The following is a 27289-nucleotide window of genomic DNA, read 5'->3' as shown; positions in this document are numbered from 1 at the left end:
GTCGTGCTTAGTGACACGAGGGAGCCCCGCGCTCACGCCGGGCGTGTGAGGGGACACCCCATTTCCCGTGTGCGGTGCTGGCTCTGCTCCGCCGCTGTTTAACCGTGCACCGGGCAAGGGCTTCTCTGCGTCTTCACAGAAGCCTTCCTTCTGAGCATAATTCCAAGTTTGTGTACGCACAATAGGCGTCGCTTCTTACAAATGGAAATAGTTCTTACATACAAAAGTGGCGAGTGGGAACAGATGCTTCAGAACGAAGCTCTCGGCGCCCGGGACGGCGCGGCTCGGACGCGGCTCCGGGGGTCGCGGTCCTGTCGTGAGGTGAAGCCGCCGCCTGCTTCTGGGGGGAGGAAACGGTAATCAGTGAGTCCTAGCACACTCCTCCACAATAGAAAGTGTGTGTGTGTGTGTGTGCGCGCGCGCGCTTGTGCGTGTTGCTGGGATTGAAACCAGGGGCGCTCTACCTCTGAGCTACACCTGACCCTGCCCTTTTTCAAAATTTTTATTTGGAAACAGGGCCTCACTAGGCTGATGAGTCTCACTACTTGCTGAGGCTGTCCTCGAACCTGTGATCCTCCTGTCTCAGCCTCCTACGTCCAGGGATGACAGGTGTGCACCACCATGCTCAGCTAGATTTCGTGTGTGTGTGTGTGTGTGTGTGTGTGTGTGTGTGTGTGTGTGTGAGAGAGAGAGAGAGAGAGAGAGAGAGATATTCAGTTCTACCTCCAAGCTACATCCCCAGTCCTATTTCATTTTTTTTTTATTCTGAAACAAGGTCTCGCCAGGTTGCCGACGGTCTCGCTCAGGTCTGCCTCAAGCCTGCCATTCTCCTGTCTCAACTTCCCAAGTACCAGGATCCCAGGTGTGCGCCATGGCGTCTGGCTAGATTTTTTGAGTGTGTGTGGTACTGGGGATGGATCCCGGGGTATTCTACCTCCAAGCTACATCCCAGTTCTATTTTATTATTTTACTTTGGAACAGTGTCTCACTAAGTAGCTGTGTTATTGGGGCTTGAACCTAAAGACATTCTACCTCTGAGATAAACCTCCAGTCCTTTTATTTATTTATGCTTTTTGTTTTGAAACAGAGTCTTGCTAGGTTACTGAAAACCTCCCTAAGTAGCTGAGGCTGACCTTGAACCTGCGGCCCTCCTGTCTCAGCCCCCAGCACTGGGGTCACAGGCATAAGCCTTCGTGCCCAGTTTAGATTCTACATTTTAAAACTGGGTCTAAGCCGGGCGTGGCGGGCACACTTGTCATCCCAGCATTCGGGAGGCTGAGACCGGAGGATCACGGTTCATGGACAGCCTCAGCTACTTAGTGAGGCCCTCTGCAACTCAGTGAGACCCGGTTTCAAAATAAAAAATAAAAACTGGGGCAGGGGTGTAGCTCGGAGGTTGGATGCCCCTGGGTTCCATCCCCAGACCCGCAAAAATAAAATAAAATAAAATAAAACCGGCTCTATGTATTCCGTGGATTTAAAATTCTAGAAACTAGCTGGGTGTGGTGGCTCATGCTTGTAATCTCAGTATTTGGGAGGCTGAGACAGGAGGATCGCAGTTCAAAGCCAGCCTCAGCAACTCAGTGAGACCCTGTTTCCAGATAAAGATAAAAAAATAGGGCTGGGGTATAGCTCAGAGGTAGAATGCTCCTGGGTCCAATCCCCAGTACTGCAAAATAATAATAATTATTATTATATTTATTTATTTTTTTTTTGGTGGTACTGGGGTTCCTGGAAGCCCTTCTACCTCTGGGCTACACTCCCAGATCTATTTTTTATATTTTTATTTGGAAACAAGGTCTCTTAAGCCAGTGCAGCTGGCTTCGAACCTGCACGGTCCTCCTGTCTCTGCCTCCCAAGCGCAGGCCACCACGCCCGGCACTAATAATTATTATTATAAAACTGTAGAGACTGAGCTAGAGCTGTTTTTCCTGCATTTCTCTTAGTAACTGGCCTTTACTCTGAATTTGGAAGGTATGTACAGTATACAGAGGTCAATAAAAGAGAAAGGATTGCTGGTCAAACAAACGCGGGCCTCGACTGCCCACTATCAGTGTCCCGGTTACTTATTAAGTGTCAATTCAGGCACAAGCGAGACGAGCAGGGAGACTTGCCCAGGATCACGCGAAGGCCCGGGCTCTGCCCTCTTCAGTGACTGCCAGAGGTATTCTTTTGAGCTGACTCTTCTGAGATGTCTAAGTTCTGGAAAACAATACCCAAGTTAGTGACCAGGATGGAGAAACCGGAAGCCACTTAACAAGACTGAACCCAGGGGCGTTCTATCTCACACCCCCCGTCCAATTTTTTATTCTTTATTTTGAAACAGGGTCTCGCCGAGTTGCAGAGGGCCTCGTCAAGTTGCTGAGGCTGGCCGCGAACCTGTGATCCTCCTGTCTCGGCCTCCCAAGTCCTGGGATGACAGGTGAGTGCCACCACGCCCGGCTTTAGTTTCTTTTCTTTTCTTTTTTTTTTTTTGAACTGGGGTTCCTGGAAGCCCTTCTACCTCTGGGCTACACTCCCAGACCTATTTTAATATTTTTTTTGGAAACAGGGTCTCCTAAGCCAGCGCGCGTGGCTGGCTTCGAACCTGCGCGATCCTCCTGTCTCCGCCTCCCAAGCGCGGGGATGACAAGCGTGCGCCACCACGCCCGGCTTTAGTTTCATTTTAATGGAAAAGTATTTAGATGTTCTTGCAGAGCTTTTTGTTATTTGATAGGAACACAGAAACGTTGAACTCCACGTCTTCCAACTATCTTTCTGCACCGGGCGTGTCTGAGCCATGACCCTTGATTACTAAGTCCAGGCTCCAGCTCCTGGCTTACAAGGAGGGCGCTGGTGACCGCTGCTCTCAGGCCCGGTGCTGGGTGCGCACCAGGGCTGGAGACCACAGAGCCGCTCGGAACGAGCAGTTACGCTAACACGTGAAACACTGACACTTACAAAGACCCACTCTGCGGCTCTGCGTGGAGTAAGCCCTGAGTAACACTCATGGGTGAATGCCAAGGTCATCAAGTACACTGTAGGGGGCTTTACGGTATTAAAGCTCAGCCGATGAACTACGATGCGGCCGGGCTGGTGGTGCCCGCCTGCAATCCTAGCCCTGGGGCGGCTGAGACAGGAGGGTCGCAGGCTGCGGGGCGGCCGCAGCGAGTAGCAAGGTGCTCAGTGACCGAGCAAGACCCTGTTTCAAAAACACAAAATAAAACAGGGCTGGGGCCGTGTGGCTCGGAGGCAGAAGGCCCCTGGGCTCCATCCTCAGGATCTCAAAAAGAGCAAAAGAGGCCGCCCTGTGTGATGATGGCGCCCGCCCGGCCCACGCGGTTGGGGAGAGGGACCCACGCTGTCGCTGCCGGCGCTGCCGTCCACGTTCTCGCTGCTGATGGGCAGCAGCGTGTTGAGCTCCAGGTTGGTGACCATCTGCCGCGACTCCGCCAGCAAGCGCTGCAGCTTACTGGTGGGCGAACAGTCGTCCTGCCGGGGAGCAGAGAGTCAGCCAGGAAACCGCCACGGGGTGTGTTCTTAAGAGTTTATGCTTCTAAGTACAACTGACGCAGATACCTGCTTTATTGGCCTTTAGAGGAGCGGGGCGTGGCGGCGCACGCTTGTCATCCCAGCATTCGGGAGGCTGAGACAGGGGGATCGCGGTTCACGGCCAGCCTCAGCTACTTAGGGAGGCCCTCGGCAACTCAGTGAGACCCTGTTTCAAAATGAAGAATAAAATATAGGGCAGGGGGTGTAGCTCGGAGGTCAAATGCCTCTGGGTTCCATCCCCAAACCCGCCAAAAAAAAAAAAAAAAGAAACATAAAGCACACATGCCAAAATGTACAGATCTGTTAGGTCCTAACGTAGGTGAGCAATTGCTGGCTGTCCTGTATTCATTTTCTTAATGTTTAAAATACTTATTTCAGCCGGGCGTGGTGGCGCACGCTCGTCATCCCAGCATTTGGGAGGCCGAGACAGGAGGATCGCAGTTGGCAGACAGCCTCAGCTACTTAGGGAGGCCCTCTGCAACTCAGTGAGACCCTGCTTCCAAATAAAGAATAAAAAATAGGGCAGGGGGTGTAGCCTGGAGGTAGAATGCCCCTGGGTTCCATCCCCAGTACTGTAAAAAAAAAAAAAAAATATATATATATATATATATATATATACATATATATAATTTCCCATTGGAAAAGGCTCTTTCCAAGGTCCCTTAGACAAACTGACATAATAGGCCGCAAGCCCCACCGAGGAGGCTGCAGGCTGCAGCTACTGCAGAAAATACTAACAAAAATCAAAAGTCGTGTCGGCGCCCACCTGCGCTCCCAGGGATGCAGGCTGGGGCAGGACGAGCAGTTTGAAGACAGCGCCTGCAATTAGTAAACTCCTACCTCAAAAATAAAAATTGCTGCGGGTGGGCTTGGTGGTAGAATCCCTCTGGGTCAATCCCTAGGACCACAAGGAAAAAGAAAAAAAAAGAAAAGATCCGTGAAGGCTGAGTACTGGGGACTGAGCCCAGGAGGACTGGAGCAGTGAGCTCCGCCCCAGCCGCGCCGAGGCCCTCAACGTCAGCACACATCGGGATCAGTCTTAGGAACGTGGTCTTCAAGCCGGGCACAGTGGCACACACCTGTGATCCGATACACAGGAGGCAGAGGCAGGAGGACCGCAGGTTGGAGGATAAATATTATCTTCAAAAACTTAGCGAGACTCTGTTTAATAAAAATAGGGCTGGGGTGTAGCGCAGAGGTGGGACATCCTTGGGCTCAGTGCCCAGTACCCATTAACAGAGAAACGCCACCTCTTTTCTCTCCTTCCTCCAGGGTCTATAGGTAAAAAACCATAATGTGAAAATTAAAAACATTTCTCTAAAATTCAACTTGTTGAATCAAAGTCATTTGACCTGCTCACCCTTTGAAATCAACTAGTAAGTCCGTGTGTGTGTGTGTGTGTGTGTGTGTGTGTGTGTGTGTGTGTGTGACTGAGGATTGAACCCAGAGGCATTCTACCTCTGAACTATACCCCAGCTCTGTTTTGTTTTTTATTTGAAACAGGGCTAAGTTGCTGAGGCTGGCCTTGAGCCTGCGATTCCACTCCCAAGCCTCCCAAGCACTAGGATTACAGATGTGTGCCACCATGCCCAGCTGAATTATGTGTGTGTGTGTGGGGGGGGGTACTGCGACATTCTACCTCTAAGCTACACCTCCGGCCCATTTTTAATTTTTTTTTTTCGGTACTGGGGATGGAACCCAGGGACATTCTACCTCCGAGCTATCCCCTCAGCCCTATTTTTTTTTATTCCTTGAGACAGGGTCTCACTGAGTTGCAAAGGGCCTCACTGAGTAGTAGCTGAGGCTGTCAGTGAACAGTGATCCTCCTGTCTCAGCCTCCCAAAGGCTGGGATGACAAGCGTGCATCACCACGCCCATTTTTTGTTGTTTCGAAATAGGGTCTTTCTAGGTTCCTGAGTCTCATTAATTTGCTGAGGTAGTCCTCAAACCTGTGATCTTCCTGTCTCAGCTTCCCAAGTACTGGGATTACAGGTGTGCGCTATTTATTATTTATTTATTCACTTATTTTTTATTTTTTTGCAGTACTGGGGATAGAATCCAGGGGCATTCTACCTCTGAGCTACACCCCAGCCCTATTTTTTATTCTTTATTTTGAAACAGGGTCTCACCGAGTTGCAGAGGGCCTACGTAGTAGCTGAGGCTGTCTGCGAACCTTGATCCTTCTGTCTCAGCCTCCCAAATGCTGAGATGACAAGCGTGTGCCACCACGCCCAGCTTATTTTTTATTTTAAAAGGGGTTCTACCTAAGTTGCAGAGGGCCTTGCTAAATTGCTGAGGCTGGCCTTAAACCAGTGACCCTCCAGTCTCAGCCTCCCAACTACTGCAATTATAAGGGCTTGCTCCTATTTTTTTTTTTTCTTAAAAAAAAATGAACAGAGCCGGGCGTGGTGGTGCACGCTTGTAATCCCCGCACTTGGGAGGCTGAGACAGGAGGAGCGCACGGGTTCGAAGTCAGCCTCGGCTACTTAGTGAGGCTCTCAGCAACTTAGTGAGACCCTGTTTCCAAATAAAATAGAAAAAATAGGTCTGGGAGTATAGCCCAGAGGTAGAAAAGCCTCTGGGTTTAAAAAAAAAAAAAAAACATGTATCAGCTTGCCAAAAAAAATTGCCAAAAAAAATGATTGCTTACAAAGAGCCTTGAAGTGCTATAGTTTGAAACATGGAGGAACGGGAGGAACGGCAGTCAGGCTAAGCAGGAGTGCTCCTGAGGAACTGAGGGCCTGTGGAGAGGTGCCCGGTGGGAGCGGGCAGGGCTGGGCACAACACACCTTCTCGCGGCCCAGCACCGCGTCTCTGGCCGTCAGCGAGCCCTCGGGTGGGTCCTTTTTCTCGGGCGGGGCGGCTGGCTCGCCCTCTCTCGGGGGTTTTGAGGCGTTCACACAAGGAGACTGCTGGATGGCGATGAGCTCACTGCGAAGGAGACGACAGGACGGGCGCTCAGCATCACGCGCACGCTTGTGCGGGTGCGCTCCACCTGCGGGCGGGGCGCACGCCTGGGACCCCTGGACCCGGGAGGCTGTGACGGGGAGGCCGAGGTGGGGAGGCCGAGACAGGGAGGCCGAGACAGGGAGGCCGAGACAGGGAGGCCGAGACAGGGAGGCCGCAGGTTCCAGGCCAGCACCAGGAACTCTGGAGACCCTGAGCAACATGGCAAGACTGATTCAAATAGTAAGTAAAGAGTTCTGGGGAGGTGTGGCTTGGAGATGGAATGCGCACCAGAGAGAGAGAGCTCGAGTAGAATACTGTAGACCCGAGTAGAATATTATAAAGTAATGCATACGTGTGTGTGTGTGTGTGTGTGTGTGTGTGTGTGTGTGTGTGACTGGGAAATGAACCCAGGGGCTTTCTACCTCTGTGCTATACTCCCAGCCCTATTTTTTATTCTTTGCGTTTTTTGAGGGGTGCACCGAGGGTGGAACCCAGGGGCATTCTGGCCTCTGAGCGACAGGCAGGCATGACCATACCCTGCTGTGTGACTCTATTTCAAAATAAAAAATAAAGTAGGGCTGGGGGTATAGCTCAGAGGCAGAGTGTCCCTGGGTTTAATCCCTTGCACACACACACACACACACACACACACACACACACACACACACACACACCACGGGCTCTGGGAACAGGATCACTCAAGAGGGGGGGAAATTGGACAGACGAAAGTCGGGCCTGTGGCGAGAACGTTAAGGTGAGCTCAGCTGGCGATGGGAAGGCCCTGGGGTGGGAGTGGAGGCGCCGCGGGGCTCACGAACCCCCCGGGAGGCCCTGGTCTCAGGAAGCAGAGAAGCAGGTGCCGCTTCTCCTGGCAGGCGACCTTTGTGTCAGGTGGGGCGGGATGCAGGCGTGCATATTTAGACAACAGAGTGGATACACGGGTTCTCGGACTCCGCGGAAAACATCATTATCTTCTTTACTTAATCTTGTGTTTGCGTGCGATGTCCTGGCATGTGCCTCGGCTGGCAGAGCAAGGGCAGCTCCATTATTTTCAGTAAGCGAGGTCATAAGGGCGTTCAAAGAAGATTCTCGGTGTGACTCTGAATTTATTTTATACACTGAATTGTGTATTCGGTATCATCTCAACTAGCAACCTTAACCGTGCCAGTTATTCAAAGATATGTATTTATTCACTCACTCATTCCTTTCTGCGGTGCTGAGGTTTGAACCCAGGGGCGTTCTATCTCCGAGCTACACCTCCAGACCCATTTTTTTCCTTCATTTTGAAACAGGGTCTCACTGAGTTGCAGAGGGCCTCACTAAGTAGCCGAGGCCGGCCGCGAACCGCCATCCTCCTGCCTCGGCCTCCCGAATGCTGGGATGACAAGCGTGCGCCACCACGCCCAGCTTTACAAAGATCTTTAAAAACCAAATATAACTAGAAGACATTAAGTGTAACAACCAAGTTTTTAAAATTTTAAGTTGGCAGAATGTGATTTAAAAAAAAAAAAAAACCCTGAAGCTTCTCAAAGGAACAAAGACTCCTGTAAATAATATTAAGTACCAGGAAGAAATTTTAATCGTGAATTCCTATGAAGGCCAATGCGATGATTAAGATGAGGTTCTCAACATAGAAACTCCACGCCTTCTGTACTTTAAGGCTGGAGAGCTATGCGCATTTCAAAATAGCAGCCGTCATAACGGCGCCACTCAGCCACAAAACTCAGCAGTTCTAACAGTAAGGGGGTCTGAACAACTCTACCTATGCTAGTATCTACTCCCTTCTCGTCTCTTTAAAAAAAAACCAACAGTAACTTTTATCAGCTTCTTAAACACAATACAAAAATTCTCTTACATGATTTTTAAAAAGGAAGGAAGCCTGGGAAACGTAAAGTTAAAGAGACAGGAGCTGAAGGAGGAGAAGCGCCCGGGCGTGCCGTGCCAGGACCCCGAGGCGGGCAGGGACCGCGGTGCCCGGGACGCGGGCTCGGCTGCCACAGCCCAGAGCGGGCGCCGGCGGCCCGGGACTCGTGTTTACACAAGACAGCCCGCCCGGCCCTCCTGGCAGCTGCTTTGCTTTTCTCCTTTGCTTTTATTTTTGTGGTACTAAGAATTGAATCCAGGGGCATTCTACCTCCAAGCTACACCCCCAGCCCTATTTTTTATTCTTTTTCTTTCTTTTTTTTCTTCCTTCCTTTTTTTTTTGTGGTACTGGGGATGGAATCCAGGAGCTTTCTACCTCTGGGCTACACTCCCAGACCTATTTTTTATATTTCTTTGGAAACAGGATCTCACTAAGTTGCCGAGAGCCTCACTAAGTAGCCGAGGCTGGCTTTGAACCCGTGTGATCCTCCTGTCTCAGCCTCCCAAGCGTGGGGATTACATGTGTGCGCCACCACGCCCGGCCTTTTTCTTTTCTTTTTTTCTTTTTTTGGTGGTACTGGGGGTGGGACCCAGGGGCCTTCTACCTCCAGGCTACACTCCCAGACCTATTTTTTGTACTTTTTATTTGGAAACAGGGTCTCTTCAGCCAACTGAGGCTGGCTTCGAACCTGCGCGATCCTCCTGTCTCAGCCTCCCAAGTGTGGGGATTACAAGCGTGCGCCACCACGCCCGGCTTTTCTTTATTTTTTGATGGCAACACTGGGGACTGAATCCAGGGACACTCCACCTCTGAGCTACATCCCCAGCCTCCCCCCCTTTTGTTTTTGGTACTGGGGATTGAACCCAGAGGCATTCTACCTCCAAGCTATACCCCCAGCCCTTTTTATTTATTTATTTATTTATTTATTTATTTATTTATTTATTTTGGAACAGGGTCTTGCTAGGTTGTTGAGGCTGTCAAAAACTTAATGAGACTCTGTTTTAAAATAAAGAATAAAAAATAGGGCTGGAGGTATATCTCAGAGGTAGAATGCCCCTGGGTTCCATCTCCAGCATCACATGCACACACACAAAGAAAAAGGGTCTCACTAAGTTGTACAGGGCCTCAAAAATTGCTAAGGCTGGACTCAAATCTGAGATCCTCCTGTCTCAGCCTCCTAGGTACTGGGATACAAGCATGCGCCATCACATCGGCTTTTTAAATTTTGAGACAGGATCTCCAGTTGCCCAGGGTGGCGTAGACCTTTTTGATTCTTTTGAAACAGGGTCTCGCTAGTTTGATGAGAATCTCAGTACTTGCTGAGGCTGTCCTCAAACCTGTGACCCTCCTGCCTCAGCCCGGCTTTGCTTTTAAGCAAACCATCTGTCCCAGAAGCCGTGCTCAGTATGAGCCGTTCACTGGAAGCAGGTGAGCCTCCGTACAGACCCTCCACAGTCCATGCTGCGGGAAGAGCCACGGCCAGCCTGCTCGGTTCCGGCGGACGGGCACCCCCAGGCAGGGCGCACCGGCGCTGACCGCGCGCCGCCACCGACCTGGACGAGGAGCTGAACTTGGCGCCACCGACGCTCCCGGAGCAGGTGCACACGGACTTGTGGCGGACGATTCTCTGCACCTTGGAAGGCTTGAAGAGGCTCATCCACTCCGTGTCCGACATGTGGCCCTGGGCCTCCACCACGAAGTCACTGGGCCCGCAGCACTGGGAGCCGCACAGGTCGCCGTCCCCCAGGCAGCCTTCGCCGTGCGGGCCGTCCCCGGGCAGCTTCTCGGGCGAGCAGCCGGCCAGGCCCAGGAACACGCTGACGTCGTGCCACTGCCTCCCGTCGGCCGGCGGCGAGGCTTCCGAGGGCCCCGCGCCTTCCATGGCTCTGGCGTGGCGCTTGCACAGGGTCGCCTTGCTTTCGGGTTCAGTCTGGATTTTCCCACCCAGAGACCAAGACTTCTGTTTCTCCAGCGTGTCTTTGGCGAACAGGGACGAGAGAGCCATCACACCTTTCTCCCCGCAAGCCGCGCCGAGCTGCGGCTGCTTCTCTCTGCACGCGTGGCAGGAGTGCTTGTCTAACCTGTTCTGCGGCGCCAGCGTGGCCTCGAGTTTTCGGTCCTTCACTGGTGACTGCTGCTTTCTCTCTCTCTTAACCTCAGCCTTCAGGTGGTTATTTTCAAGGTCTGCTAAGCACATGTCTCTGCTGCAGGGGAATGACAACAATGAGCGCCATGAGAATATGTCGTGCTCCCGCGGAGGCTCACGGCAGAGCCAGGTTCCTCGAGACCACGGGCTCACCCCAGCCCACCCCGCCTTTCTCACCGCCAGCGCGATTGCGCCCCCTTATCCCACCCCTCGACCCCTCGTCCTCAGCGCCGACTGAACTTCCTGCACTAAGTCCAAAAGAGTCCAGAACACCCTGTGGGTGCGGCTCACTTTACGGCCTGCCTCACAGATGCGCTCAGGTACGCTGACCTGTACTACCGCCGACTCCATACAAAATACCTGTGCTTTTATAATGGCAAGAAGTGGGAGTGTGTGTGTGTGTGTGTGTGTGTGTGACTGTGTGTGTGTTTTACTGAGGTTTGAACCCCGGGGCATTCTACCTCCGAGCTACACCCCAGCCCTATTTTAATTATGCAACAGGACCTCGCTGGGTTGATGGGTCTCACTACTTGTTACGGCTGTTCTCGAACCCGCAATCCTCCTATCTCAGCCCCGAGTACTGGGATTACAAGTGTGTGCCACCATGCCCAGCTGGCATAAACTTTAAAGCTTTAAAGCGTCACCTCCACTCATCTAGTACCTCCAGGGGTAATGAAGTCACGGAGGGAAAAGCCAGGGGCTCCTGGCCGCAAGAGCACCGAGGTGGGGTGAGAGCGGCCGGGCGCCCGGCAGCCGCAGGTGCAGCGGCCCCTCCCGCCCTCCGCCTCTCCCAGGCTCCCTGCACCTGACCCTCGGTCCTGCTCATAGGGAGGGGGCCACTGCCAGTGTAGCCCGGGGCACACCACGTGGGGATCCCGAATCCCTCCTCCTTTTCATGACTCCTGTGACATTTCTGCTCAGGACTGTGGACGGCATTTAACTGTGGTTAGTTATATGCCTGTTAAATTAAACCACACTTCACGGGAGCTAGCGTGGTGGCGCACGCTTGTAATTGGGAGGCTGAGATAGGAGGATCACAGGTTCGAAGCCAGCCTCAGCTACTTGGTGAGGCTCTCAGCAACTTAGTGAGACCCTGTTTCCAAATAAAGTATAAAATAGGTCTGGGAGTGTAGCCTGGACGTAGAAAAGCCCCCAGGTTTCACCCCCAGTACCATACACACAACACCACACTTTATGTATTTATACTTTAATTTTATGAAACCAACTTCATTCCTATGCTGCCTATTATGAGTTAAGAAAAATGTCTACTGTTTATTTGAGCTACACTCCCAGTCCTTTTTACTTTTCATTTTGAAACAGGGTTTTGCTAAGTTGTTGAGATGCTATGTGGCTAAGGCTGTCCTCGATCGAACCTGTGATCCTCCTTTCTCAGCCTCCCATGGGCTGGAATTACAGGCAGGTGCCACCACAGAGTTAAGATGTCTCCTCTTAACAATGTAAACAGGAAAATCAGGCTGGACAGTGACTGCCCTCGCGGCGGGCTCCTGCTGCGCGGCGGGTGTGTTCTGGGCACGGTTTCTCTGAGGCAAGCGCTTTATCCTCCACATCTTCCTCTTCACTAAACCCTGAGGGCTGGAAGGGAAGGGCGGCTTCATCCCTGGAGTTTCTGCTCTGGCTCAAAGCCTTCTACCCAACAGACACACGTCAGCGCTAATGATTTTACTTTTACCAAGTGGCTCAACTAGGATCATGCCTAAAATTCTGAAATCAGGTCCTTCCACAACTAGGATCACTGGCTCAGAGACTAATTTCCTACTACCGGAGGACTGGCGTTAAGTACTGACCTATGCTGACCCAGTGAGGAAAGAAAATCTAAGATCACAGCAAGCCTCGTCAAGACCATCTCACTAGAATCTGCCAAAATTACCTGGACTCCAAGGCCTTGGATTCCTCCAGCTTTGAGTCATATATCTGTATTAGCTCCTGAGAATTTTCCACATTGAAATTAAGAAACTGCAGATCGCTCTGTTGTTTTACATAAATCTGCCACAGATATATCGATGAGTCAATATAAAACGTAATAACCAAGCTAAATTGAAAAATAACCGGCACATCTTAAAACCTTAAAATATCAGCTAGTTACTAGAGAAATATGCTACCTAGGTTTGCCTTAATTTTCCTGTGTTCACACTACGATCTTTTAGTGGTCTTCTAGTTTTTAATTACCATAAGCAAGCGCCTACCTTTCACACTAAACATAGGTCTAGCGTAGTTAGCGTTCCAGAAGCACCATAAACAAGATGAACAGGCGTACAGCTTCCCAGGACGCCCACAAATCCCCCCAGGCAGAGGAGGCAGCTGAAGGGGTACCTGCCGCAGGCTGTGCAGCTCCGAATTCGTACGTTCTTGCTTCGACTTTGCAATATCAAGTAACTCGTCTTTCCTCTTTTCTCTCTCTACTGTTTAAGAACAAAAATTATTAAACATTTCTCATTGGCTAAAACAACATAACTTCTGTTTCTTCTTTTGTTTATTCATTTATTTATTTTTGCGGTGCTGAGGATTGAACCCAGGGGCATTCTACCTCCTAGCTACACCGACAGCCCTATTTTTTTTTTTTTTAATCTTTATTTGGAAACAGGGTCTCACTGAGTTTCAAAGGGCCTCACAAAGTAGTACCTGAGGCTGTCCATGAACCGCGATCCTCTGGTCTCAGCCTCCCGAATGCGGGGATTACGAGTGTGCGCCATCACACCAGCTTTAAACTTTTTACTTAGATTACTTTTTTTTTTTTTTTTTTTTTTTTTTTTGGTGGTACTGGGGTTCCTGGAAGCCCTTCTACCTCCCGGCTACACTCCCAGACCTATTTTATATTTTTTAAAAAATTGGAAACAGGGTCTCTTAAACCAGCGCGGCTGGCTCCGAACCTGCACGATCCTCCTGTCTCTGCCTCCCAAGTGCGGGGATTACAAGTGGGCCCACCGTGCCCGGCTTACTTACTTAGATTACTTTTATAACGAAAACATATAAAACTGTTTAAAGACGACTATCTTCAGTAGGAAGATGTTTGAGAAATCAGATTAGGAGCCGGGCGCGGTGCGCACGCTTGTAATCCCCGCGCTTGGGAGGCGGAGACTGGAGGATCACGGTTCGCAGACAGCACCAGCAACTCAGTGAGACCCTGCTTCAAAATAAAGAATAAAAATAGGGCAGGGGGTGTAGCTCGGAGATCGAATGCCTCTGAGTTCCATCCCCAGACCCACACAAAAAAAATAAATAAATAATGAGAAATCAGATTAGAAAATTATTAATTCATTTTACAAAATGGGTATATTATTGTCTAAAAACTTTCTAGGCCAGGTGTGGTTGCGCACACTTATAATCCAATGTACTTGGGAGGCTGAGACAGGAGGATCACGGCTCGCGGACAGCCTCAGCTTCTTAGTGAGACCCCTTGCAACTCAGTGAGACCCTGTTTCCAAATAAAGACTAAAAAAAAATCAGGCTAGGGGTGTAACTCAAAGGTAGAATGCCCCCGGGTTCCATCCCCAGCACCACACACACACACACACACACACACACACACACACACACACACGGCTGGGTGTGGTAGTGCACACCTACATCCCCAGTTACTTGGGAGAAGGACTGGTTGACCCCAGGAGCTGGAGGCCAGCCTGGGAAGCATAGTGAAACCTTGTCTCAAAACAAACAAACAAACAAACAAACAAACTTATAAGCTTCATTTTTTCCTCTACTCTTCCAGGATATTTTTTTGGTAGTACTGAAGATGAATCCAAAGGCATTCTAACTTCGAGCTACACCTCCAACCCAATTTTCTTATTTGTTGAAGCTGTCCTCAAAGCTGCGATCCTCCTTGCCGGGCGTGGTGGCGCACGCTTGTCATCCCCGCGCTTGGGAGGCAGAGACAGGAGGATCGCGCAGGTTCGAAGCCAGCCGCGCGCGCTGGTTTAGGAGACCCTGTTTCCAAATAAAAATATAAAAAAATAGGTCTGGGAGTGTAACCCGGAAGTAGAAGGGCTTCCAGGAACCCCAGTACCACCAAAAAAAAAAAAAAAAAAAAGCTGCGATCCTCTTGTCTCAGCCTCCCTAGTAATGGGATTACAGGTGTGCGACAACATGCCCGGCCAGGACTTTTTTTTAAAGTGGGATGGAACCCAGTGGCATTTCACCTGCGAGCTACACCCCCAGCCCTCTTTTATTCTTTATTTGGAAACAAGATCTCAATAAGTTGCTGAAGTCTTGGCCTCCCAAGTACTGAGATTACAGGCATGTGCCACCACACCCAGCGACTCCAGGAAATTGTATTCACAGCGTTTGTATAGTAATAAATTCTCTGTGGGCCTATGAGCTTCTAAGTATTAACGAAGTGCCTATAATAAATATGTTGATCCGAGGGTTTATGAATCCAACTGTAAAGCTACACATTTTCAAGACAAAATATTTTAAGAAGAGGCTGAACCCCTGGGTTCTATCTTCAGTACTGCAAAAAGAAAAAAAAAGGAAATGCTGTATCTTTAGTAACATAAGCAATATTATAACTTTGAGACAGCAATTTTAGGAATGAAAATAGTGACCTCTAGCGGTAAAAAAACTGTGTGTGTGTGTGTGTGTGTGTGTGTGTGTGTGTGTGTGTCCTAATCCTTTAATCATAGGAAATTAAAATTAAGAATACCAGCCGGGCGTGGTGGCGCACGCTTGTCATCCCCGCGCTTGGGAGGCTGAGACAGGAGGATCGCGCAGGTTCGAAGCCAGCCTCAGCTACTGAGTGAGGCTCTCAGCAACTTAGTGAGACCCTGTTTCCAAATAAAAAAATATAAAAAATTGGTCTGGGAGTGATGCCTGGAGGTAGAAAGCCCCTGGGTTCCATGCCCAGTACCACCAAAAAATAATAATGATCAATAAAGAAAGAAAAGGAAATTAAGAATTCCACTGTATTTGAAAGTTTTTTTGTATAACATTGTAATTGCCTCTTATTCTATAGAAATATATCTTCCTAGGAGGGGGCCTGAGATCAGGTCTGAGTTGACCAAAAAAATGTTACTCTAATTTTCTATTTAGAACTTTGCCTCCAAGAATGAGACACAGGCCTCGTACAATCTTGGTTGGCGGAGACGTCAGTAAGCTCTCCACTGGGGCTTCTCCGTCGGAAGAGGGAGAGGCGAGGCGTCACCAGCAGCTGGGGACCGTGGCAGGGGGCGAAGTGGGTGTCACGGCCGTAAGGGGGCGTGATTTCGCGGGGGAAGCTGGCTTGGTCAGGGAACAAGCCCCCAGCATTCTTCTTTCAGGGTCCCGCTGGTGCAGCGATACGCATGACATTTCCCAAGTAAGGGAACGACAGGTAACTGGAAAAATGCTCCCTTCCCAATTTTTATCTAGAATTTACAGAACTGTGACCATCCCCATGCCAGGTGCCCTGGTGCAATCTGTAATCCCAGCTACGTGGGGGACCAAGGCAGAAGGACTGCAAGTCCCTGGCCAGATCTGACAACGTAGTGAGGCCCTGTCTGTAAGTACGAAGTGCGGGCCAGGCATGGAGCGCAGCGCCTACCGAGCATGCGCAGGCTCCGGTACTGCGGAAACGAGTGAATGCGGGGACGGAAGGGGCTGTAGCTCAGCAGTAAGCGCCCTAGTCCAATCCTCGGTACTGCGAAATAAAATAAGCAAGCATCCTTCTTTCATTAATCCATAAATTGTATATATACATGCTGGAGATGAGCCAGGCACGGCTAATCCATAAGATTCCTTTAAAGTGTACTTTTTTTTTGAAACTTGGTCTGCTATGTAGCGCAGGCTGGCCTTGAACCCACAGCCTTCCTTGGCCTCTCCAGTGCTGGGATTCGGGTGTGTGCCGCCACAGCCTAAGCTATTTGGAAGCAGGAGTACTCCATTTTTGGTGAGAAGCACAGTCCCGTCAAGGAGGAAGGGAGTGTGGCGCCTTGTTTAACAGAAAAGGAAAGACTTATTTGGAGGCTTAATAGCAGCTTTAAAATCCCTACCTGGAGCCGGGCGTGGTGGCGCACGCTTGTCATCCCAGCATTCGGGAGGCTGAGACCGGAGGATCGCGGTTCGCGGACAGCCTCAGCTACTTAGTGAGGCCTCTGCAACTCAGTGAGACCCCGTTTCAAAATAAAGAATAAAAAATAGGGCTGGGGGTGTAGCTCGGAGGTTGAATGCCCCTGGGTTCCATCCCCAGACCTGCAAAAAAAAAAAAAAAAAAAAAAAAAAAAAAAAAAAAATCCCTGCCTGGTCCCTTACCAATCCACCAAAGGGCGGTTAAAAAGACCCCAAACTCGCCAGGCTCACCCCCGGGATCGCAGCACTTAGGAGGCTGGGGTGGAGAATGACAGGTTCAAAGCAGCCTCAGCAACGTAGCACAGCTCTGACTTGAAGTCAAAACTAAAACCAGGCAGGGAGGAGAGCTCAGAGGTAAAACGCACCTGAATCCAATCTCCAAAATATAAATGAACAAATAAGGCCGAGCCTATTTGAGAGGAGTCTCAGCCTGTCATCGTAGTGTCGGAGGAAGCTGAGGTTCTGAGCGTGTCACACGCCATCACTAAGCTCAGGATCTCACCGGTGAAAAGCAGCTCGTCGTGCAGACAGCTCTTCTCTTGCTTGAGGCGAATGATCTCTTCTCGCTGCTCGTTATTTTCTGTGGTCTTCTCATTCAGGTCTTCTTCAGAAACAGAAGGGGAAAAGTCCTCAAATAACTGCTGCTTCTTAGGGCACTCCAGGCCGGGCAGAGCACGCCAGTCCTCACCCTCCCGGCTGATGTGCGAGTCCTGGGTGCGCAGGCGCGGGTCCCGGCCAGGAGGCCGGCCTCTCCTCCCGCGCTCTCCCTCTCCGCCTCGGCCTCCCCTGCCTCAGCCCCGGCGGAGCCGCCCTTCTCAGTACGAAACTCTGGTGCTGCACTCAGGACGAAGGCTAGCTCCTCCTGTGGCCGCCCGGCCCTCCCGCCCGCCCCTTCTTTCTCTGGGCTCCTAGTACCAGCCTTTTTTTCTTTTTCTGGTACTGTGGATTGAACCCAGAGGTATTCTACCTCTGAATTATACCCTCCACTCTATTTTGTTTTATTATTTATTTTATTTTATTTTTGGTACTAGGGATCGAACCTAGAGGCATTCTTTTTTTATTTTTTATTTTTTATTTTTTTGGGTGGTACTGGGGGTGGAACCCAGAGGCTTTCTACCTCCGGGCTATACTCCTAGACCTTTTTTATATTTTATTTGGAAACAGGGTCTCACTAAATTGCCGAGAGCCTCACTAAGTAGCTGAGGTTGGCTTCGAACCTGCGCGATCCTCCTGTCTCAGCCTCCCAAGCGCGGGGATTCACTTTATTGTCTCTTCCTCAGCTGCCCAGTGGAGAGAGGCCGGAGAAGAGCAGGCCTCCCTCTCCCCGCTTACAGACAGGTCCACTTTGACATTATCCCCTATTTCCGTATTCAAGTCCGTAGCACTAGATATAGCAACTGTGTGCCAAGGTACTTGGTACACTGTGCCTCCGTTTCATTCCAAAAATTCAAGGATTATATTAGAAAGAAGTGAATCATACGTCACTGTGAGAGCAAAAATAGAAAAGAACCCCAAGGAATTTACAAAAATAAGACCTGCACCAGCAGGCGCTCCTCGCCCTGCGGCTCTGCAGCGGCGCCCGCCCCTGGCAAGCGAGAGCGTGTCAGGCCCGACCCGGCTCTCAGAGGCCGCACGCGGTTCTGTGCGTGTCTGGGGGCCGCCTTCACCGCGGGAAGAACCGCCTCCTGGCGCCGGGGAGGAGATGAGGCCCATGAAACAGAGGCCAAGAAGAGACGCTCCTCTGGGGCCCGGCAAGACCGGCCGGCCGTGTGGCTCGGCGCATCTGCAGGGTCTGCCCAGCGTGCGTGTGTGAGGCCCGAGCCCCAGCCCCAGTTCTGCCAAAACAAGAGGGAGGGATGGAGGGAGGGAGGGTCCGCTCTCTTTGCTGGGCACACAGGCACACGCCTGTGATCCCACAATATGGGAGGCTGAGACGGGAAGGCTGCAGGTTCAAGGTCAGCCTCAGCAACTTAGCAAGAGCACGGTTCAAAATAAAAATAAAACGTGCTGCGGGTGCAGCTTGGAGGCAGAATGTCCCCGGGTTTAGTCCCAGTACCGAAACAATAACAACAACAACAAAAAGAGCCGAATCCCTTTCTGGACCAACCCCAGCTGGATGACTAGTCACTCTGCTGAGACGCTGTTGTAGTTTGCTACCCAGCGTGTATCAGCAATCACTAGCCCGTACAGAGACCTAGAGTAGGATGATTTTAAAAGTAGGATGAAGGCCCAGGCTGGGGGCGCACGCTCGTCATCCCAGCACTCGGGAGGCTGAGACAGGAGGTTCGCGGTTCACAGACAGCCTTATCTGCTTAGCGAGGCCCTTTGCCACCCAGTGAGACCCTGTTTCAAAATAAAGAATAAAAAATAGGGCTGGAGGTGTAGGTCGGAGGTAGAATGCCCCTGGGTTCCAGCTCCAGTACCGCAAAACGTAAGAAATAAAAAAATAAAATAAGATGTTGGAGAGCCGGGCGCGGTGGCGCACGCTTGTCATCCCGGCACTTGGGAGGCTGAGACAGGAGGATCGCAGCCAGCCTAGAGAGGCTCTCAGAACCTAGTGAGCCCGTGTCCAAACAAGATATAAAACTGGGCCGGGTTGTGGCGTGAAGGGACGGTGCCTATGGGTTCCACCTCCAGTACCAAAAATCAATCAATCAATCAATCAAATGAGAGGCGTTGCGGTTTAGCTGTCACAGCAGTGCCGCGGCATAGTTCTGCGTGATGAGATGGCATTCCTGTCAGGAGGGGCCGCCCTGCCCTCGAGGACGAGGGCGCGGCTGAAGGCGGACCTCCTCCTTACCCTTGAGCTTGCTCACTTCGATCTTGAGCGTCTTCAGCTTCTGCTTATAGTCCTGCTTCTCCTTCACAATACAAGTCTCCACCATCTTGGCATCCCGCAGCGCGTGCTCTAAGAGTTTAAACTTCCCCGAACAGTCTGCGATGTGGTTGACCGCCTCGATGATATCTTTGTCCTAAAAACCAAGTCGAAAACTGTTATGCTAGAGCCTTCGATTTCGACTAATCAGAAAGCAAAGATCACTTGCGTTGAGCAGGCGCTGGCGCCACGGCCTCTTCTTGTAACTCACTGATCTCCACTGTGGCTCCGGGAGGGAGCAACTGCCGCACCCCTCAGGGACGCGCGAGGGCAGACACGGGCCGAACGTGTCCATGGCTGTACGCTGGGTAGCGAAGGAGCCGCCCCGAGCTGCCTGTCACTGGACCCCACTGACTCCTGAACAGAGCTGAGGACCAGACAACTTGATGACCTAAGAAACTGGCTTAAGAAGATAAGTGTTAGCCAGGCGTGGGCGCACGCTCGTCATCCCAGCATTCGGGAGGCTGAGACCAGAGGATCGCGGTTCGCGGACAGCCTCAGCTACTTACTGAGGCCCTCTGCAACTCAGTGAGACCCTGTTTCAAAATAAAGAATAAAAAATAGGGCTGGGGGTGTAGCTCAGAGGTAGAATGCCCCTGGGTTCCATCCCCAGACCTGCAAAGAAAAAAAAAAGAAAAACCGATGGAGCCAGGCACAGTGGTGCATGCCTATAAAGCCAGTACTCATGAATATAAACAGAAGGATCAAAGGTTCGAGGTCAGCCTCAGCAATTGAGACCCTCAGCAACTCAGGGAGACCTTGTTCCGAAACAAAAAAATAAATAAAAAGGGCTGGGGTGTAGCTCAGAGGTAGAATGCCCCTGAGTTCAATCCCCAGTACCAAAAAAATTTTAAAAAGGATTAGCAGCAATTTGATTGCCAATAATTTCATGACACCTAATATTGGATATCTGGTAAGAAAAAAAGTAATTCAGCCGGGCATGGTGGGCTGGCGCACGCTTGTCATCCCCGCCCTTGGGAGGCGGAGACAGGAGGATCGCGCAGGTTCGAAGCCAGACGCGCGCTGGCTTAGGAGACCCTGTTTCCAAATTAAAATGTAAAAATAGGTCTGGGAGTGTAGCCCGGAGGTAGAAGGGCTTCCAGGAACCCCAGTACCACCAAAAAAAAAAAAAAAAAAGTAATTCAGGAGCGGGTGAGATACTGATGGAAAGACCTCAAGTGATATATATTAATGTATTTTTTTGTTTGTTTTTTGTGGTACTGGGGTTTGAACCCAGGGGCATTCTACCTCCGAGATATACCCCTAGCCCCGTTTTTAATTTTGAAACAGGGTTTCAATAAGTTGCAGAGGGCCTCACTAGTAGCTGAGGCTGGCCCCGAACCTGTGATCCTCCTGTCTCAGCCTCCCAAGTACTGGGATGACAAGTGTGCGCCACCACGCCCGGCTTAATGTAGTTATTTTGAATGTCACTATGATGTCTAATTACAGTGCGTCAAAAAAGTATAAAAATTATCAAGGGATTTAGGAAAGAGAGGAAGAGCGAGGAGGGGGGAGGGGGGAGGGGAGGAGGAAGAGGAGGGGGGGAGGAGGGGGAAGGGAGGGGGAGGGAGAAGAGGGGAGGAGGAGGAGGAGGAGTTTTTAATTCAGTGTGCCAGGCCAGGCCCTGGAGACAGAAATCCGGGGGATCCTGCTTCCTCTTTCAATGCTTTGGAGACATCACTTAAAACCTGTTTCTCTTCTTTCTTTCTTCCTTCCTTCCTTCCTTCCTTCCTTCCTTCCTTCCTTCCTTTCTTTCTTTCTTTCTTTCTTTCTTTCTTTCTTTCTTTCTTTCTTTCTTTTTGGTGGTACTGGGGTTCCTGGAAGCCCTTCTACCTCCGGGCTACACTCCCAGACCTATTTTATATTCTATTTGGAAACAGGGTCTCCTAAGCCAGCGCGGCCGGCTTGGAACCTGCGCCATCCTCCTGTCCCCGCCTCCCCGGCGCGGGGATGACAAGCGCGGCTGTTTCTCTTATTTCTAAAACAAGAATTTCCATGAGCAGCTGCGGCCGCTCTGCACTGCTGGGTGGCTCAGGGCTGGGGAGATAACGTACGTGAAATCACTTTGCGAGCTGCAAAGTGCTCGGGCTAATGGAGGTAGAATTATTTTAATTACCTTTAGCTTTATCATTGTAGTGAGAGCCTGTTCTCTAGCTTGTAATTGTCCTACTTGAGCAGAAAGTTCCACTAATGTGTTGCTGAGATTTTCATTTCTAGCCTACAAGGGAACAACACAGAAAATACTAATTGAGACCTTTTGAAAACTTTCATTTCCGTCACTCGCCACAATCCACGCTCATTTCCCTATTTTGTTTCCTTTAAGTGTTTTTTTTTTTTTTTTGTGGTCCTGGGGATGGAACCCAGGGGCCTTCTACCTCTGGGCTACACTCCCAGACCTATTTTATATTTTATTTGGAAACAGGATCTAAGTTGCAGAGGGCCTCACCTAGTAGTTGAGGCTGGCTTCGAACCTGTGCGATCCTCCTGTCTCAGCCTCCCAAGCACTGGGATTACAAGCGTGCGCCACCACGCCTGGCTTTTTTTTGGTGTGTGTGTGGTAACAGTGGAACCCAGGGGCTTTTCTACCTCCGGGCTATACTCCCACACCTACTTTTATATTATATTTTATTTGGAAACAAGGTCTCACTAAGTTGCTGAGAGCCTCACTCAGTAGCTGAGGCTGGCTTCGAACCTGCGCGATCCTCCTGTCTCCACCCCCCAAGTGCGGGGATTACAAGCGTGCCCACCACGTCCGGCTTTAACTTTTTAAGAAAAAAGTGGGCTAAGTAGCAATCCAAAATTGGGGGTGATAGCATAATCCCAGCACTGGGGAGCCTGAGACAGGAGGGTTGCACAACAAGAATCTGAAGAACGTATCAACAACAGTCAAAGACTGTCTTTCTCGGTGCCTCTCAGAATAAACAAGCCCCCAAATCTCATCACTAAGCAGCCGGAAGCCTGAAGACGCAGTGTTACACGTCACTCTCCAGATGCCAAGGCAGGGTACAGACATGTTCATCACAGAAGACTCGGAATTTAAAAAGCAAAATCTGGCCGGGCGCGGTGGGCACGCTTGTCATCCCCGCGCTGGGGAGGCGGGGACAGGAGGATCGCGCAGGTTCCAAGCCAGCTGCGCTGGCTTAAGAGGCCGTGTTTCCAAATAAAAATATAAAATAGGTCTGGGAGTGTAGCCCGGAGGTAGAAGGGCTTCCAGGAACCCCAGTTACCACCAAAAATAAATAAATAAATAAATATTAAAAAAATAAAAGCTGGGCATGGTGGCATATGCTTGTAATCCCAGCATTCGGGAGGCTGAGACCAGAGGATCACGGTTTGCAGACAGCTTCAGCTACTCAATGAGGCCTTCTGCAACTCAGTGAGACCCGGTTTCAAAATAAAGAATAAAAAATAGGGTAGGGGTTGTAGCTCGGAGGTCGGATGCCCCTGGGTTCCAGCCCCAGACCCGCAAAAAAAAAATAAATAAATAAAATAAAATAAAAATAAAAAGCAAAATCTGAAGCTGCCCAAACTTGAGGAAACTCATTAGAGACCTTGAGAAGGGCTTTCTAAAACAAACTCTTGTTGATAAAGTCGATGTAGCCAAACCAAATGGCAAAAATAGTTAAGGTTGTAATCAAGGTTGATAGGACGGTGCTGTGCACTTAACCACACTGAGACGAATATAAAACCACGACGATGGCGATTCCACGCGTGCGCACGTGCGCACACACACAAAGACACGTGCTCTTTCTGTGCGGTGTTGGGGATGGAACCCAAAGGCGTTCCTCCTTCCAGCTACACCCCCAGCCCTATTATTTTTTTCATTTTCATCTTTTTTTTTTGGTGGTGCTGGGGGCGGAACCCAGAGGCTTTATTTGGAAACAGGGTCTCACTAAGGTGCTGAGCGCCTCACTAAGTAGCCGAGGCTGGCTTCGAACCCGTGCCATCCTCCTGTCTCCGCCTCCCAAGCGCGGGATTACAAGCGTGCGCCACCGCGCCCGGCTCCCCCAGCCCTATTTTTTATTCTTTATTTTGGAACAGGGGCTCACTGAGGCAGAGGGCCTCGCTAAGTGGCTGGTGCTGGCCGCGAACCGCGACCCTCCGGTCTCGGCCTCCGAGTGCTCACAGCATCTCTAGTGAAAGCACTTACGCCTGATCTTTCAATGACGAAACACAGAATCTGGGCTGAAGATCATCAAACTAAAGCCCACCTCCAGGTCCTCAGAGAGGAGGGACGAGTGCGTGGCCTTCTGCGCCATCTCCTGCAGCTGCAGCTGAGTCTTCTGAAGGGCCGTCTGGCACTCCACTTGATTGGACTCCAGCACTTTCACCTTCTTCGTGAGTGACCTGATTATTTCAGTTCTTTTATGCAGTTCACCTGAGGGAAATTTCAACAATAATTTGTGGTGAGGTCTGAAGCGTAAAACGTAGTATTTCCAAAAATCGGTGGTGGGCTGGGCGGGGGAGGGGGCGCACGCTTGTCATCCCAGCATTTGGGAGACTAAGACAGGAGGACCACGGTTCGCGGCCAGCCTCAGCTACTTAGTGAGGCTCTCAGCAACTTAGTGAGACCTGTTTCCAAATAAAATATAAAAATAGGTCTGGGAGAACCCGGGGGTGTTCTGCTTCTGAGTTACAACCCTGGTCCTGTTTTTGGTTTGAAAATAGAGTCTCGCTGGGTTGCTGAGAGTCCTGAGATGTTGCTGAGGCTGGCCTCGAACCTGCAATCCTCCTGTCTCAGCCTCCCAAGCCCTGGGATTCCCGGTGTGCGCCACTGCGCCTGGCTTTATCCTTGGTGGGGTCTTCACCCCCTCCCCTGTCTGCGGCCCCCCTCCCCCAGGCCGGCAGACCTTCTAGTTTGCTGCAGCGCTCCTCCAGAGTCAGCACTTTCTGCCGATCCTCCTCCCACGAGAGGAGCTGCCTCTGGTGCACGGCCACCATGTCGTTGAGCTCTTTGTCACGGTCCTTCAGCTCCGCGATGAGCTGCTGCAGCTCCTTGCGCTGCTTCTCGATGGTGGAGTTCTCGGCTTCCGACCCGATGTTCTAAACACAGACGCTGACGTCACGCCAAAGCCCACGCGCGCGACCCAGCCGAGGCTCTTTTCCGAGTCCTTATATTCCGTGGCTGCCAATTCTAAATAGTTACACTGGTTTCGTTGCGGCTAGCGGCGACGCCAAGCCACGCAGGTTTAGGCAAGTGCAAACCCACCGCGGACACCACCGCGGTCACCTTCCGAGATGCCACACGGGATTCTTAAAAAGGAAGACTCTACAGCCTCCACTGGCTAGCCACAAATCCCCTCACGTCCGCTTTTCCCCATGTACTGTCAGTCTTCTCCTTGGCCTAATCAGTGACCCCCCTGGACCCAGGGCTGGACATGCGAGCCACTGAGCTGCATAGGGCCCCGCCCGGACGCAACAGCTGTGGAGTAATTTTTTTGTTTTTTCGGTACTGGGGAGGGAGCCCAGGGGCACTCTACCGCCAAGCTCCACCCCCAGCCCTATTTTTTGTTCTTCATTTTGAAACCGGGTCTCGCTGAGTTGCAAAAGTCCTCACCAAGTACCCGAGGCTGTCCTCAAACCTGCAATCCTTCCTAACTCAGCCTCCCAAATGCTGGAATTACAAGCATGTGCCACCAGGCCCGGGTGAAGTAATTCCCATTTATGAACAAATGATTCTTATTAAAGAATGGAAATTTGCTGGGTGTGGTAGCTCACAGCCGTAATCCCAGTATTTGGGAGGCTATGCAGGAAGAATGTAGGGCTGAGGCCAGCTCGAGCTACACGCTTGTAATCCCAGCACTTGGGAGGCTGAGACAGGAGGATAGAAGGTTCAAAGCCCCCTCAGCAACCTAGTGAGGTTCTCAGCAACCTAGTAAGAGCCTGTTTCCAAATAAGTTATAAAAACAGGCTGGGGAAATAGCTTGGAGGTACAGTGCCTCTGGGTTCAATCCCCAGTACCAAGAAACAAAAATAAAAAATAAAAAGGGCTGGGGTGCAGCTGGAAAGCAGAAAGATCCTAGATTCAATCCCCAGCACCAAAAATAATAACAACAGTGGACTGAGCGGGGCGTGGGGGCGCACGCTTGTCATCCCAGCATTTGGGAGACTGAGACCGAAGGATCAGGGTTCGTGGACAGCTTCAGCTACTGAGTGAGGCCCTCTGGGTTCCCTGGTACGGGGTGAAGTGTGTGAGCCCCAAAGTGAGGCAGAGCATTGCACACATGTAATCCTAGCTACTCAGGAGGCTGAGGAAAAAGGACGCCACACTCGAGGCCAGTCTGGCCAATACAGCCAGACCGTGTCCCAGAAAAGAGAAAGGGCTGAGAGCCGGGCGCGGTGGCGCACGCGTGTCATCCCAGCATTCGGGAGGCTGAGACCTGAGGATCGCGGTTTGAGGACAGCCTTGGCTACTTACTGAGGCCCTCTGCCACTCAGTGAGTACGTGTCTCAAAATAAAGAATAAAAAATAGGGCAAGGGGTGTAGCTTGGAGGTTGAATGAACCTGGGGTCCATCCCCAGACCCACACACAAAGAAAGAAAGAAAGAAAGAAAGAAAGAAAGAAAGAAAGAAAGAAAGAAAGAAGAAAGAAAGAAAGCTAAGAATATAGTTCAGTGGTAGACCATCCCTGGGTTCAATTCCCAGTACCAAAAAAAATAAAAGAGGAGGAGAGCCCTTAGTGCTGGAGTTGGGTCCTGGCTGAGTAACAGGTGTTTATCAGGTTAAAGAAATGACATCTGGCCCCACATTTCCTTTTTTTTTTGTACTGGGGATGGAACCCAGGGGCGTTCTACCTCCGAGGACACCGTAGCCCTATTTTTTATTCTTTCTTTGGAAACACGGTCTCACTGAGTTGCAAAGGGCCTCACTAAGTAGCTGAGGCTGTTGGTGAACCCAGATCCTCCTATCTCAGCCTCCTGATGCTGGGATTACAAGCGTGCGCCACTGCGCCCAGCTTTTTTCTTTTTATACTGGGGATTGAACCTGGGAGCATTCTACCTCCGAACTATGCTCCCGGCCCTATCTAATTTATTTACTGGTGGCACTGGAGATCTATCTAATCTATCATCCACCTATTTATTTATGGCCCTGGGGAATCTATCCAGGGAGCTGGGGATTAAACCCAGGGAAGTCTACCTCTGAGCTACACCTCCAGGAGCCCAGGTTCGCGGCCAGCCTCAGCTAGTGGCAAGACGCTCATCAACCTAGTGAGACCCTATTTCCAAATAAAAATTTTAAATACTTAATTTTTAATTAATTGTTTTGCGGAATGGGGGATATAACCCAGGGGCATTCTCCCTCCGAGCTACACTCCCTGCCCTATTTTTTTTTTTTTTTTTAATTTTGAAACAGGGTCCCACTCAGTTGCAGAGGGCCTCACTAAGTAGCCGAGGCTGGCCTCGAACCCGCGATCCTCCGGTGCTGGGGCGACAAGCGACGCCCCCACGCAGGGCTCCGCGTTATGTTAAGCAGGGTCCGGCCAAGTGGCGGAGGCTGGCCTCGATCCTCATTCTCAGGCTCCCGCGCTGGGCCCGCGTCCACTGGCGCCGGCGCGGCTACCTGGCGCCGGGCGAGGAAGGTCGCCGAAGGGATCATAGGTGTTGCCTTCGCCCCGGAGGCCGACGGCGCGGGCGGCGTCAGCTCAGCAACGCCATGGCGCGCCGGAGTCCACGCCTGCGCATGCGCGCGCCGGCCCCGCCCCCGCCCAAACCGCCGGCCCGCGGGAGCGCGCCGCCGAGGTCTCGCGAGACTTGGGTTCGCGCGAACAGCGGGCTCTCTGCTGCGGTGCTGGATGCTGGGTTCTTCTCCCTGGCTCCTTGGGCAGGGTCCCCAAGAACCAGTTCTGTTTTGATATAAATAAATAAA

At 51.0% G+C, this 27289-nt stretch overlaps 1 protein-coding gene across 1 annotated transcript; it reads right to left on the bottom strand.

Annotated features, from left to right (window-relative positions):
* Nucleotides 1-248: 248 nt before the first annotated feature.
* On the bottom strand, nt 249-27019 carry CCDC62 (coiled-coil domain containing 62; the record flags this gene model as incomplete). Its single annotated transcript, XM_080717594.1, has 12 exons — nt 249-340; nt 3318-3471; nt 6321-6462; nt 9871-10548; nt 12379-12494; nt 12822-12910; nt 17050-17151; nt 19348-19519; nt 21539-21640; nt 23634-23800; nt 24273-24465; nt 26984-27019. The coding sequence occupies 12 exons, from the start codon at nt 27017-27019 to the stop codon at nt 249-251; spliced, it is 2043 nt and encodes a 680-aa protein (XP_080573720.1).
* Between the last annotated feature and the right edge of the window lie 270 nt (nt 27020-27289).

The sequence above is a fragment of the Muscardinus avellanarius genome (assembly GCF_963383645.1).
Source record: "Muscardinus avellanarius genome assembly, chromosome: 21".
In the NCBI taxonomy this organism is placed as follows: domain Eukaryota; kingdom Metazoa; phylum Chordata; class Mammalia; order Rodentia; family Gliridae; genus Muscardinus; species Muscardinus avellanarius.
Note: the sequence above shows the minus strand (reverse complement) of the source record. Positions and strands in the feature narration are given on the sequence as shown.